Here is a 14670-nt window from a genome sequence, read left to right as displayed (position 1 = left end):
CGATTTTTAAATACTATACGGAATTAAGTAATCGTAGCCCTTTACTACCTACGAGAGGTCGACGTTTATTACGTTAAACTACGTTAATTAACGGAACTGCTTAAGCGACTAGCCTTTTATTATTACCCTAAATAGCTTTTTTATTAAACGATTTTTCCATAGCCGGCCCGCAATTAGAAATTAACTAAGTAATAAAAGGGATTATTAATAAGCGATAATTACCTAACCGTAATTAAGCTACGAAAAAGACTACTTAAAAAATATAAAATAGGGTACCGAGAGGCCGTAAAAGATAAGATCTTTAAGGTATTTAACCTTACTACGTACGAGTAATAAGTAAGTATTTTTAGTAATTTCCTTAAAATATACGATTTTATAAAAAAGAGGGCTTAACTTCGTTAACTATACTTAACGGCCTATACGGTTCTTAATAGCTTATATAGCTCCTCTACGAGCCGCCCGGCGTTTATTTTTAACTATTCTTATAGAATACTACCCTAAAAGAGGTAGGTCGAGGAAGGAAGCTATTTAGAGATTATAAAGAGCATAAGGCTTAGGAGGCTAGAAGTATACGGGATAGCAAAAATTAGTAACTAATAAAAATCCCGAGACTAATTACTATATCTTTTTACGGTAATATAAACGTCTACCGCTATTATTATTAAAAAGAACTACTAAAACCTACCCTTTTTTATTAAACGAAAAGGAGGATCTTAGTAAGTACGATAGTTAGCGATTTAAAAAGGTAGTAGTAATTACTAAAAATAATAGAAATAAGAGTAGTAGCGAGATAGCGAGAGGAAGCGGGAATCTCCTAGACCCTAATAAATTCGTTAGGTAGCGAAAGTACGGATTTGCTATAACTAGTGCGCGGATTAAATATATCCTTATTAAAATTAAATACGCTAGTAATTATTAATATAAGTATAAGCTAGAGTACGACCCTTAGCGAGTTAGGGTAAAGAAGAAGAGGACGAAACCCGATCTTAAATAGAATCCTAATCCTTTATAAGTAAATAAATATTAACTCGGACTATTAGGGGATATAGATATATAAAATCGCGGATTAGCCTAATAATAAGTAAATTAACGTAGTATTAATTTATTTAACTAAGGTCTATAAGAAAAAGGGGCTATAGGGGTAACCCCTATTCTATAAAATCGTAAACGACCTTAGCTACTAGCTAGATAAATAGTTCGTAAGCATAAGCCTAGGAATTATAAAAGTAATTAATAGATTCCTCTACGGGCGAGGGGTATTATTAGCGTAATTATAATTATAAGAGCTATACGAAATACTAGTAGTAATAATTATAAAAGAGGAATTCGTGTTATAGAACTAGGTATAGGTCGATAGAGCGTATAATCGCTTTAACGAATTTAGAAAAAGGGTAAACGACCTAGATTTCCTCCCTATAATTATTAACGGAAATTTATTATTATAAAAGGATATACCGGGGTAAAATATAGTACTAGAAGTACGATAATTAATAATTCCGTTTATTTTAATTTATAACTCGTTACTATTATTAATACGAAATTCGGCGCCGATCGGTTAATAAGAAAGGAAGTAAACGACCCGAAATTACTAATAGTACGTAGCGACGCAGGGATCGTATATAAATACCGAAAATCTAATAGCGAATACGAGGTAATTTATAGACCTTAAAAAAATCTTCTTAAAAAAGAAATTATACTCTAAGAGGAAGTATAAGGTCTTATAAAAAGCCCTAACGATGTTTTATAATTACTATAAAAAAGTTAAAATTAAAGAACACTAGTACTATTTAGTAATTAATATCGTACTTATAAGTAAAGCCTCTAATTATTATTACGAAGCGGTACGTAATCTCGATCGAAACGACTTTTTTAATATAATTAACGTAATCCGAAGCCGCTTCAAGACTTACAATAAGAACTTAGAGCTCCTATCTAAGCTATGAACGATTTTTTTTATATCTATAGCTAGGATAATAGAAGGTAAATTACGAGTAGAGATCCTTAAAGAGCTTATTAATTAAATTAATAAGCTAGCGAAAACCTAGCTAAATAAGGGGATAAACGAGCGGAAAGTCGGATATTTCTATACTATAGTTTAGCGTATATTAGAAATAAAGATTACCCTATACTAAGTACCTAAAGACTACGAGACGCTCTACTCGAGGCTAAGATCTAGCTTTAATATTAAAATAAAAATACCGTACTAAACCTATTTTTAAGTATACGACGGCCCTTATTAGTAATATTAAGTCGATCGAACGTATAATAAGAAGAGAAAAGAGGCTAAATACGGTAATTGCTAGTAAAGAGGCCCAGATTCGTTAAATAGGTAGAGATTTAACTTACGGGCAGGGTAATAAAAAAAGTAATACTATATTTATAAAAAGGATAGATATTAGTTAAATAACTACTCCGAGGAAGAGCGTACTAAATCGTACGAATAGTATAGAAAGTCGAGGGTAGTAAACGGTAAAACTAGCCCTTGTCGGTTTAACTAATTCCTTATTATATATAAGGGTAGATCCGGGGGCACGGAACTTAGTAACGGTAGCTAAAGTAGTAGCTTAAAGTATATACTCCTTATAGGAGACTTAGAAAATAAGGAAGATCTTACCCTCTATACTAACGAATTAAATTATAACGAAATCGACGATATTAACTACTCTTTTTTTGCCCCGTTAGCCTCTAGAGGATATACGAGGCTAAACGAATAGAGGGTAATAAAAGCTCTTAATAAGTAGGCTTTTATTTATAAATAGTAAGGGAAGGTCCCTTAGATAATAAATATAGAGGCGGCTAAAAGGGTAAATCTAATAGGGCCGAAGCCTATTTTCTTAATAATTAAAAAAAAGACGCTATTTCTTTTAATATCTAAAGAAAAGGAATATAGTACTAAGTAAATCTAGGGGTAGCTAGAGGGGTCCTTTTTATATTACTTAGATCCCTTAAATACTAAGCTCGTATAAGCATTCTACGTAAGCAAAAGGTACGGCCTAGACGATTTTTATAAGATTATCCTAGATACTAAAGTATTATAATAGTTAATTAAAAGAGAAGGGCAATTCTAAGCGCTATAAAAGATCGTACTAATAACGCTTAATACGTTAACGGTAAGTATTATAAGGATTAGTTTCGGCCTAAATAAGGAAATTATTACCCTAAGTATAATAAAAGTAGAGACGCACTTCGGAATAATAACTTTCTATATTTTGCCCGTTAATACCTCATTTCTCTTATATTTAAAAAATATAGATCGACTAAGTATTATATTCGATAATACGAGGAATAGAATTTCTAGTAATAAGTATTTCGAGATAGTCGAACGACGATGGGGGTATACGTTTATAAAGCTTATTAATAACACGAAGTCGATTAATTACTTAACAAAAAGTAAGCTTAGAAAACTATACTAGAGATTTGGGTACCCGTCGGTTACGAGGCTATATAACCTCCTAAAGTAATTAAGTAATAATAATATCGAGATAGGGGCGCTAAAGTAGTTAACGAAAGTATATTACTAATACTAAATAAATACGCAGAGCCTATGCAGATTTAAGTTTAAATTACGTAATAAGCTTAACTTTAACTAGGAAATAGTCGTCGATATTTTTTACTTAAATAGTCGGCTAGTACTATATATAATCAACGTAGCTATATTTTTTTAAGTAGGGTAATTCCTCCGGGATTTATAAATAAAAATAGTATAAATAGCCTTACGAAAAAGCTAGATCGATATATATTAAGGACTGCTAGATAGTATTAGAACCGACGCTAGTACTAGCTTTAAGTCGGCAGAATTTAGGGATAATACGACGGCCTACGGTATATAGCTAAAAGTCGTACCCGTTAAAGCGCACTATAGTATTAAAAAAGTAAAGAGGGCATACTAGTGGTTAAAAAGGGTATTTAGAATTATTAAAAAGAAAAATCCGGATTTTACTAACGACGAATACCTCTAAATAGTACTTAAATACTATAACGATATTATAGGGCCTAACGGACTTATACTAACGTTATTAATATTTAGAGTATATTTAAGAACGACCTTAGCCTTATTACCGTTACTAAGCATAAGCTAACGAGCCCGAGTAATTAAAAAAGTAATACGGGCATTGCGCGAGGTAAGTATAAAAAAGTAAATTAATAAAGTAATTACTATGCGCAATAGGCCTAATATAAGAAATAATCTAGATATATTACTAAATTCGGATATATAAGTATAGCGCGAAATTACTTAATAATAGGCTAGGCTATATAAGTTAATTTCCGTTAACGAGCGCTCTTATATAGTTACGAAAGATCGTAACTAGCTACTTAAAGTATTAATTATAGTAGTTAGACCGTACTATATAGATCTTAACGAGGTAATTTCTAACTTATAAGAAAAAGAAGAGCTAGGGGAAACTATATAACCCGCGGTAGAGGCATAAGAAATTATCCTTAATAAAATCGTTATAGTAATATTAATAGACGACGAGGAAAAGGAAATTACTAAAAGGGCACTAATACTACTAGCGAGACGTTATAAAAGACTACGACGGTAAGCCTTAACGCGGCAATTTATTATTAGTAACGAAGTAATTAATACTTTTTATATAATAAAAAAAAAGCCGATTTCGAGCTAGTGGTTAAACTACGCAAGGAAGGCGTAATTATAACTACTAAAAAGCCGTATAAGGGATGAGATCTTATTAAAGTAGATACTCTTTGCGATCGAGGGGTCTATTGATTTATCCTATACGACTTAAAAAAATATATAAACCTTTATATATTTAAATTACGAATAGTTCGTAAAATTAAAGGGAAAGGAATACCCTAGCCGTACGAAAAGTCTAAATACGTAATTTAGGGGTACGGTAACGTTAAAAAAGCGACGCTACTTATATAATTACTTACTATATAGCGCTATAGCTAACGATTAATAATAGTATTAATAGCATCGCTAGGGAAAAAGGGATACGAGATTTAGAGCCGTAATATTACCTAGGCCTATACTTAATCGGCCACAGGGCTTATAAAAAGAATCCTAGCCTATTTACTAAAGGAAATGGCTAGTAAGTACTTAGAAAGTACGATTATTAAAGTGCTTAAGCTACTATATAGGCTCGTAGAATCGGGTACCTATTAGTAAGCTACTTACTACGATTTTTATATTAATTAATTATTAATAATTACCTCTACGTACGACCCGTGCTTACTAGTTACGGAGTACGAAAGTAACTAATTTAGGATCGTCGGAATATAGACCGACGATATATTAGGCCTATCTGATATTAACTTTATAAAAAAGGAGGATAAGGAGCTTTAGAAAGCGGGCTTCGTAATAAAGCTAAAAGAGGTCTTTATAATAAATACCCCCCTAGTATTTAATAGTAGGATTCTTATAATTAAAGGGGAAACCGTCGTTTTTTAATAAAAGGGGTAGGGTAAGAAAATTAACCTCGTTAATTTAAATATAACTAATATTAAAAAGTAGTATAAAGCTAAGCTCGTGCGAGGGGTATATATTACGAATATTTATTAGCCTAAGGCGATGTTTAACTATACTAAGATAGCGTAGGCTATAAATTTAACTAAACGGGACGTCGAAGTACTTAATAAGCGGCTTAAGTAATAATAAACGAATCTCGATCGAAGTCTCGTTTACTACTTAATCGACTTTATAATTAGTAAGCTCTACGTCTTCGTTAATAGGTTATTATTAGTATCCCTATTATAGGGTAGTTAGTTCGAACCGTCGTTAACAAAGAGATTAATTGAACTATATAAATATCTACGTAGGTATAAAAAGGAGGTTCTAACCGTAGGTTAGGCTAGCTACGATAATCGTAAATAGGGCCCCTAATTAGCCCCTGCACAGTCGGCTATATACTACGGTCGAATTAGACTTCTAATCCGATACTAACTTTCTCTTTTTTTTATCGATTTAACCGCTGCGGTTAGAGGTATAATTCGACCTCGGGCCCGTTTACTAAGTCGTCTCCTTTTCCCCCTTTTCTCTATTCTTTTTATATAACCTATCCCTCTATTTATATAGTGACTTTTTTACTACCTACGAATTGCTCTAATCCCTTGTTTAGTATTACTTTTATAAAAGCGTTTACGAGGTTATTTTTATTATTAATCTAACGGATCTTAAGTATCTTGCGCCTTTTATACGATTACTTAAGGGCTATAATATCGATTATAAGCCTCTTTTCTTTCGTCGTTCCTAATTTAACGAGGTATTCGTATAGTAAGTAAGAATCGGTATAGATAACCGTTAGAATAAGTAGAAGGCTAATTCGATTAATAATCTTTTTTAGCGTCGTTAAAATCGTATAAGAGAGGTTAATGCCGTTAACTATACTATAAACCTCCGACGCTAGCACATTTCTCGTTACCCGCTTACGTTTAGTTAATAAGTAATAGATTATATTACCGTATATAGTAAATTCGCTCTTACTTATACTCTCGTTAGCTAGGATAATAATATACCCTAATTACGAAGTGAGGTCGTTATTATTCGTAAATAACCTATTAACGAAGACGTAGAGCTTATTAATCGTAAAGTCGATTAGGTAATAGACGAGACCTCGATCGAGATTTGTCTATTACTACTTAAGCCGCTTATTAAGTACCTCGACGTCTCGTTTAGTTAGATCTATAGCCTGCGCTACCCTAGCATAGTTAAAAATTACTTTAGGCTAATAAATACTTATAATATATACCCCTTATATAAGCTTAGCTTTATACCGCTTTTTAATATCGGTTACGTTCGGGTTAACGAGGTTAATCTTCTCGCCCTACCCTTTTTATTAAAAAACGACGGCTTCCCTTTTAATTATAAAAATCCCGCCGTTAAATACTAAGGGGGTGTTTATTATAAGGACCTCTTTTAGCTTCGCTACGAAGCCCGCTTTTTAAAGCTCCTTATCCTCTTTTTTTATAAAATTAATATCGGATAGGCCTAATATATCGTCGGTCTATATTCTAACGATCCTAAATTAGTTACCTTCGTACTCCGCGACTAGTAAGTACGGGTCGTACGTAAAAGTAACTATTAATAGTTAATTAATATAAAAATCGTAGTAAGTAGCCTACTAATAAGTGCCCGATTTTACGAGCCTATATAGTAGCTTAAGTACTTTAATAATCGTGCTTTCTAAGTACTTACTAGCTATTTCCTTCGGTAGATAGGCTAGGATTTTCCTTATAAGCCCTGTAGCCGATTGGGTATATACCTAGGTAATATTACGGCTCTAAATCTCGTATCCCTTCTTCCGTAGCGATGCTATTAGTACTATTATTAATCGTTAGCTATAGCGCTATATAGTGGGCGATTATATAAGTAGCGTCGCCTTTTCGACGTCGCTATACCCCTAAATTACGTATCTAGACTTCTCGTACGGTTAGGGTATTCCTTTTCCTTTAATTTTATAAACCATTCGCAATTTAAATATATAGAGGTTTACATACTTTTCTAAATCGTAGAAGATAAATTAATAGACCCCTCGATCGCGCAGAGTATTTACTTCGATAAGATCTAATCCCTTATACAGCTTTTTAATAGTTATAATTACGCCTTCCTTACGTAGTTTAACTACTAGCTCGAAATCGGCTTTCTCTTTTACTATATAAAAGGTATTAATTACCTCGTTGCTAGTAATAAATTACCGCGTTAGTACTTACCGTCGTAGTCTCCCGCGATATATTAATACCCTTTTAATAATTTCCTTTTCCTCGTCGTCTATTAGTACTACTATAACGATTTTGTTAAAGATAATTTCTTATACCTCTACCGCGGGTTATATAGCTTCTCCTAGCTCTTTTTCTTCTTATAAACTAGAAATTACCTCGATAGGATCTATATAATATAGTCTAACTACCGTAATTAATACCTCGAGTAGCTAGTCGCGATCTCTCGTAACTACGCAAGAACGCTCGTCAATAAAAATTAATTTATATAGCCTAGCCTATTATTAAGTAATTTCGCGCTATACTCGTATATCCGAATTTAGGGGTATATCTAAATTAACCCCTATATCGGGCCCATTGCGCGTAGTAATTATCTTATTAACTTATTTTTTTATATTTACCTCGCGCAGTGCCTATATTACTTTTTTAACTACTTAAGCTCGCTAGTTTACGTCTAGCGACGGTAGCGAGGCTAAGGTCGTTCTTAAATATACTCTAAATACTAGAAGCGTCGGTATAAGCCCGTTAGGCTCTATAGTATCGTTATAATATTTAAGTACCGTCTAGAAGTATTCGTCGTCGTTAGAATCGGGATTTTCCTTTTTAATAATTTTAAACGCTCTTTTTAATTACTAGTGCGCCCTTTTTACCTTTTTAATACTATAGTACGCTTTAACGGGCACGACTTTTAACTATATACCGTAAGCCGTCGCATTTTCCTTAAATTTTGCTAACTTAAAACTAATACTAGCGTCGGTTTTAATACCGTCTAGCGGTCCTTAGTATATATTAATCTAGCTTTTTCGTAAAGCTACCCATACTATTTTTACTTATAGATCCCGTAAGAATTGCCCTGCTTAGAATAATATAGCCTCGTCGATTATATATAGGACCGGTTGACTATTTAAGTAGAAGATATCGATAACGATTTCCTAATTAAAGTTAAGCTTATTACGTAATTTAAATTTAAATCTGCGTAGGCTCTGCGTATTTATTTAGTATTAATAGTATACTTTCGTTAACTACTCTAGCGCCCCTATTTCGATATTATTATTACCTAAATGCTTTAGGAGGTTATATAGCCTCGCGACCGATAGGTAACTAAATCTTTAGTATAATTATCTAAGCTCACTTTCCGTTAGGTAATTAATCGACTTTATATTATTAGTAAGCCTTATAAACGCGTACCCCTATCGTCGTTTAACTATTTCGAAGTACTTATGGCTAGAGATTCTGTTCCTCGTATTATCGAATATAATACCTAGTCAATCTATATTTTTTAGATATAAGAGAAATAGGGTATTAACGGGTAGGATATAGAAAGTTATCGTTCCGAAGTACGTCTCTATTTCTACCGTACCTAGGGCGACGATTTCCTTACTTAGGCTAAAGCTAATCCTCATAATACCCGCTATTAACGTATTAAGCGTTACTAGCGCGATTTTCTATAGCGCTTAGAATTACCCTTTTCCTCTTATTAACTATTACGATACCCTAGTATTTAGGATAATCCTATAGAAATTGTCTAGGCCGTACCTTTCGTTCGCGTAGAATACTTATATAAGCTTAGTATTTAAGTAATCTAAGTAGTATAAAAAGGACCCCTTTAGCTACCCCTAGAATTACTTAGCACCCTATCTCTTTTCTTTAAATATTAAGAGAGTAGAATTCTACGCTATTAAATTCGTCCTTTCGCCTACCTCTATATCCGTCGTCTAAGGGACCTTCCCTTACTATTCGTAAATAAAAGCCTACTTATTAAGGGCTTCTACTACTTTTTATTCGTTCAGCCTCGTATATCCTCCCGAGGCTAACGGGGCGAAAAAAGAGTAGTTAATATCGTCGACTTTGTTATAATCTAATTCGTTAGTATAGGGGGTAAGATCTTCCTTATCTTCCGAATCTCTTATAGGGTGCGGGTGCTTTAGGCCGCTAAATTAGCTACTTTTACTAGGTTCCGTACCCCCGGATCTACCCTTATATATAACGAGGAATTAGTTAAATCGATAAGGGCTAGTTTTGCTATCTACTACCCTCGATTTTCTATATTATTTATACGATTTAGTACGCTCTTTTTTAAAATAGTTACTTAACTAATATCTATCCTTTTTATAAATAAAATACTACTTCTTCCGTTACCCTACTCGCGAGTTAAATCTCTACCTATTTAACGAATCTAGGATTCCTTACTAGCGATTACCGTACCTAGCTTCCTTTCTTTTTTTATTATACGTTCGGTTAACTTAATATTATTAATAAGGGCCGTCGTACGCCTAGAGGTAGGTTTAGTACGGTATTCTTATTTTAATATTAAAACTAGATCTTAGCCTCGAGTAGAGCGTCTCGTAGTCTTCGGGTACTTAGTATAGAGTTATTTTTATTTTTAGAACGCGCTAGACTATAGTATAGAGATATCTAACTTTCCGCTCGTTAGTCCCCTTATTTAGCTAGGTTTTCGCTAGCTTATTAATTCGATCGATAAGCTCTTTAAGGATTTCTACTCGTAATTTGCCCTCTATTATCCTAGCCATAAATACGAAAGAAATCGCTCATAGCTTAAATAAGAGCTCTAGGTTCTTATTATAAGTCTCGAAGCGGCTTCGGATTGCGTTAATTATACTAAGAAAGTCGTTTCGATCGAGATTACGTACCGCTTCGTAATAATAATTAGAGGCTTTGCTTACGAGTACGATATTAACTACTAAATAGTACTAATATTCCCTAATTCCGACTTTTTTATAGTAATTATAAAATATCGTTAGGGTTTCTTATAAGACCTTATACTTCCCCCTAGAGTATAATTTCTCTTTTAAGAAGATCTTTTTAAGGTCTATAAACTGCCTCGTATTTATTACTAGATTTTTAGTATCTATATGCGATCCCTACGTTACTACGTACTATTAGTGACTTTGGGTAGTCTACCTCCTTTCTTACTAGCCGATTAGTACCGAATTTCGCATTAGTAGCGGCGACGAGCTATAGATCGAAATAGGCGGAATTGTTAATTATCGTACTTCTAGTACCATATTTTGCCTCTATATATCCTTTTGCGACGATAAATTGCCGTTAGTAATTATAAAAAGGAAATCTAGGTCGTTCACCCTTTTTCTAAATTCGTTAAAGCGATTATACGCCCTATCGACTTATACCTAGGTCTATATTACGAATTCCTCTTCCGTAATCGTTACTACTAGGATTTCGTAAGGTTCTTATGATTATAATTACGCTAGTAATACCCCTTGCCTATAAAGGAATTTATTAACCGCTTTTATAATTCCTAGGCTTGCGCTTACGAACTATTTATTTAGCTAATAGCTAAGGTCGTCTACGATCTCGTAGAATAGGGGTTGCCCCTATAGCCCCTTTTTTTTATAAACCTTAGTTAAATAGATTAATATTACGTTAATTTGCTCGCCGTTAGGCTAATTTACGATTTTATATATCTACGTCCCCTAATAGTCCGGGTTAATATTTACCTACTTATAAAGGATTAGGATTCTATCTAGGATCGGGTTTCGTCCTCTTCTTTTTTACCCTAACTTGCTAAGGGTCGTGCTCTAGCTTATACCTATATTAGCGGTTATTAGCGTATTTAATCTTAACGGGGATATATCTAATCCGCGCGCCGGTCGTAGTAAATCCGTACTTTTGCTATTTAACGAATTTATTAGGGTCTAGGAGATTCCCGCTTCCTCTCACCGTCTCGCTACTACTCTCGTTTTTACTATTTCTAATAATTACTACTACCTTTCTAAATCGCTAGCTATCGTACTTACTAAGATCCTCCTTTTTGTCTAGTATAAAAGGGTAGGTTCTAGTAGTTCCTTTTAATAATAATAGCGGCAGACGTTTATATTACTATAATAAAATATAGTAATTAGTCTCAGGATCTTTACCGGTTACCGATTTCTCGAAATTATTAATCTTATACTATAAGCTAGTATAAAAAGAAGCCCTTTAGTAGCCCTCTAGAGGATTCTTTTCTTTTCTTTTAAATCCTCGTCTTTTTAGCCTTTTCTTAGGCTAATAATAACTTTAGTAAGAGGTCGTAGGACTACTTTAGGGTGGCCGCCTTTTTCCTAGGTTAATCTCCGAGATCCGTAATACTCTTAACTCGATACTATTAGGACCTCTAAATCCCTTCCTCCCTCGTTAAACCGTCCCCTATACTATATTCCTAAGTAATACCCGGGGGGTAATTAAGGGAGTTATAAAGAGGTTATTTAGATCGCGGGCTTAAGGTCGTACCCGTAAGATCTTAGTAATAATAGACTTTTTTTATATACCGTAGATCTCTTAGCTTAATAACTCCTATATACTTCTTATTACGCTAACTAAAAATATCTACGTTTAGAGATCCCTTTTTTTAATCGCGCAGTGCTCTTTTATACCGTACTATCGAGCTCGCCCGTTGCGCTAATTAACTAGGTAGGTAGTCGCTACGTAAGTATTTCCTTCTACCGATTTAACTAGTTAATTTCTAATTACGGGCCGGCTGCGGAAAAGTTATTTAATAAAAAGGTTACTTAAAGCGACGGTAAAAAACTAGTTACTTAAGCGGTTTTATTAATTAACGTAGTTTAACGTAGTAGACGTCGACCTCTCGTAAGTAGTAAAGGGCTACGATTACTTAATTCCGTGCGGCATTCGAGAATCGCCCCCTTTTTCGTCTATTTCTATAAGGTTAATTAGTACGAATCTCTTATTCCGTATAGTATTAAGAGGTCGTCTCTTCTACGTAGTAAGATGCCTTGCCGATTTATAATAATAGAATTTAGCTACTAATTAGTATTAGTATCCCTATTATAAAGTAGTTAGTTCGAACCGTAGTTAACGAAGAGATTAATTAAACTATATAAATATCTACGTAGGTATAAAAAGGAGGTTCTAACCGTAGGTTAGGCTGGCTACGATAATCGTAAATAGGGCCCCTAATTGGCCCCTGTGCAGTCGGCTATATGCCGCGGTCGAATTGGACTTCTAATCCGACAAATGCGTACCTCATGGCACGATTGATCATTAGGAATCAGTCACAGAACCTTAGAATGAAATTGCGTTGCTTTTGTTTTTGATCTCTCCCGCCTTCCGGGCAACTCCAAGTTAAGGTAGTGATGGATACTTGACCAATTTTGAGAATTGGACACCAAATTTTCGGGCTGAGCGTGGCCCATGTAGGCAGGGTACTACCTAGACATCGCGATATGCACAAACATCGATACTTCCCCTTTACAGGTAGTTTCCTTTCTCCTTCTTCTCTCTAATACCTAAGTACTCTGTAATTTGACGAACTGTATGTGACCCACTTGTTAATACAGCCTTTGCGCCAATGGGGTTCGTTTCCATTCGACAAGGAGCTTAGTGTGAACGTAAATGCCGTGGCTTCCCTGAGGATTGTCGAAGCCGTAACAGGTTCTAGCCATTTCAAACCAGCGGAAGTTTATTGCATCTTACCCGGTGTGCCAGGCTTGCCCCAAAACGGGAAGCCCTATCGCATCCACGCTACCATGCCGAGTTCCAGATCCACATAAAACGTATTGAAACAAAGTAGGGATGAATGAGACTCACCTTTTACACTGCATGCAACTATGTTGACAAAATGATAAGGGGATGAAAGCAGAATGCATGAGGTAGACGGTAGTAGTGACTTCAAACCACTTGCATGTCCCGTTGACATATTATATATCTTGAATTATGCGTACATTGTAGGATAACCTCGAGAGCGCTCCTTACGTCACCAAGCTAAGTTAGATAGCGCCATATATGTATCAAGGGGTTTCTGGTGCGTCCGCTGAAGGATGAACATCGCAAATGCGCTGTTTTATGTCCTTGTCAATTCGATCTTCGGACAAGAAGTCATTGGAGAAGAGATAATGTACGCCCCATTCACTACGCCCATGTGAAATTACGCTTACTTTGAGACTCCGAATGCAGTAAATATTTTAGTCGGCATGCATGGTGCTGAAAACAGGATGCCTGGAGTGATTTCGTGGCGTGTATACGCACATAAGCTCAAGACATGGCATTCTTTTAACTCAGCCTATCTGTCCGCTTCTTTTTGTCGCCCTTAATTTACCCCACGCGAAGCTAGAAGCAGAACACTATTATCATCGACATGAACTCTCAAATGTAACATGGCAGATCGTTGCTGTTGGGCCGACGCACTTTACATTCGTTATATACTGAGGTACAGTACCTGGTACACATGCATGTAGGAAGTAGGGTCAGTGATAAGTCGGGACATATCCGGACACATTCTTTGATTTAGATGTGAAACAAAATCGTGAGTCTTCAAACTTATCTTCGGGCCCGCGAATTGACTCGGATTATACGGAGTAATACACGGGCAGTGCACAAACTATGGAGTGAGGCCATCGCTCGCACCTGAATTACTCCTTAGATTGGTCACGCAAGAATCGCCTCTCCGCTAACCCTGGCACAAAATTTTCCTATCACATGCCTAAGTTGAAGTTGCACTAAGGGTTCATGAACTCCTGAACCCCCAACCCCCCCTTTCTGTTCTTTTTTCGTCCAATGCGACCATGTAAGTACTCTGCCTCTGAATGGAAAGAGTTCTAGGTTGGGCCTACGTCTAGATCAACATGCAAATCCCCTTGCGAGATAGCACGAAATTTGGACAACAAGGAATTTGTCAAGAATAACGTGACCAGGGAAGGATATTAACATGAGCTTTTTACATGTATACTTGGGATATATGTGCTTTCAATTTACCCAAGATTGCGGTACATCAAGTGCTCAAATAGGATAAGATCGGCCGATTTAATCAGAACTATTGAAAGTTGGGAATTTGAGAGAACCTTGCATATGGCTCATTCTCTCAATTTCTCTATCTCCAGGGGGCAGATCATCGAGACCAGGTAGCATCCGTGCTTCCATTTGTGAGGTAGGTATCGCGTAGAAAGGCTGCATAGCGAGGCGAAAGCTCTTTATTGATAGCTTCGTAGCCACAGAAGTACCAATCGAGAGATTTACGTG

The 14670-nt window shown here is 35.3% G+C and overlaps 1 protein-coding gene across 1 annotated transcript; it reads right to left on the bottom strand.

The window, feature by feature from the left end:
• Positions 1-8942: 8942 nt before the first annotated feature.
• On the bottom strand, positions 8943-9080 carry CLUP02_01926 (uncharacterized protein; the record flags this gene model as incomplete). The annotated part of the gene is made up of 1 exon (XM_049280961.1): positions 8943-9080. One exon carries the CDS (start codon positions 9078-9080, stop codon positions 8943-8945), a length of 138 nt encoding a protein of 45 aa, XP_049136918.1.
• Between the last annotated feature and the right edge of the window lie 5590 nt (positions 9081-14670).

This window comes from Colletotrichum lupini, chromosome 1 (assembly GCF_023278565.1).
Source record: "Colletotrichum lupini chromosome 1, complete sequence".
NCBI classification, from domain to species: Eukaryota; Fungi; Ascomycota; class Sordariomycetes; order Glomerellales; family Glomerellaceae; genus Colletotrichum; species Colletotrichum lupini.
The sequence above is the reverse complement of the archived record's forward strand: the minus strand, read 5'-3'. Positions and strand labels throughout refer to the sequence as shown.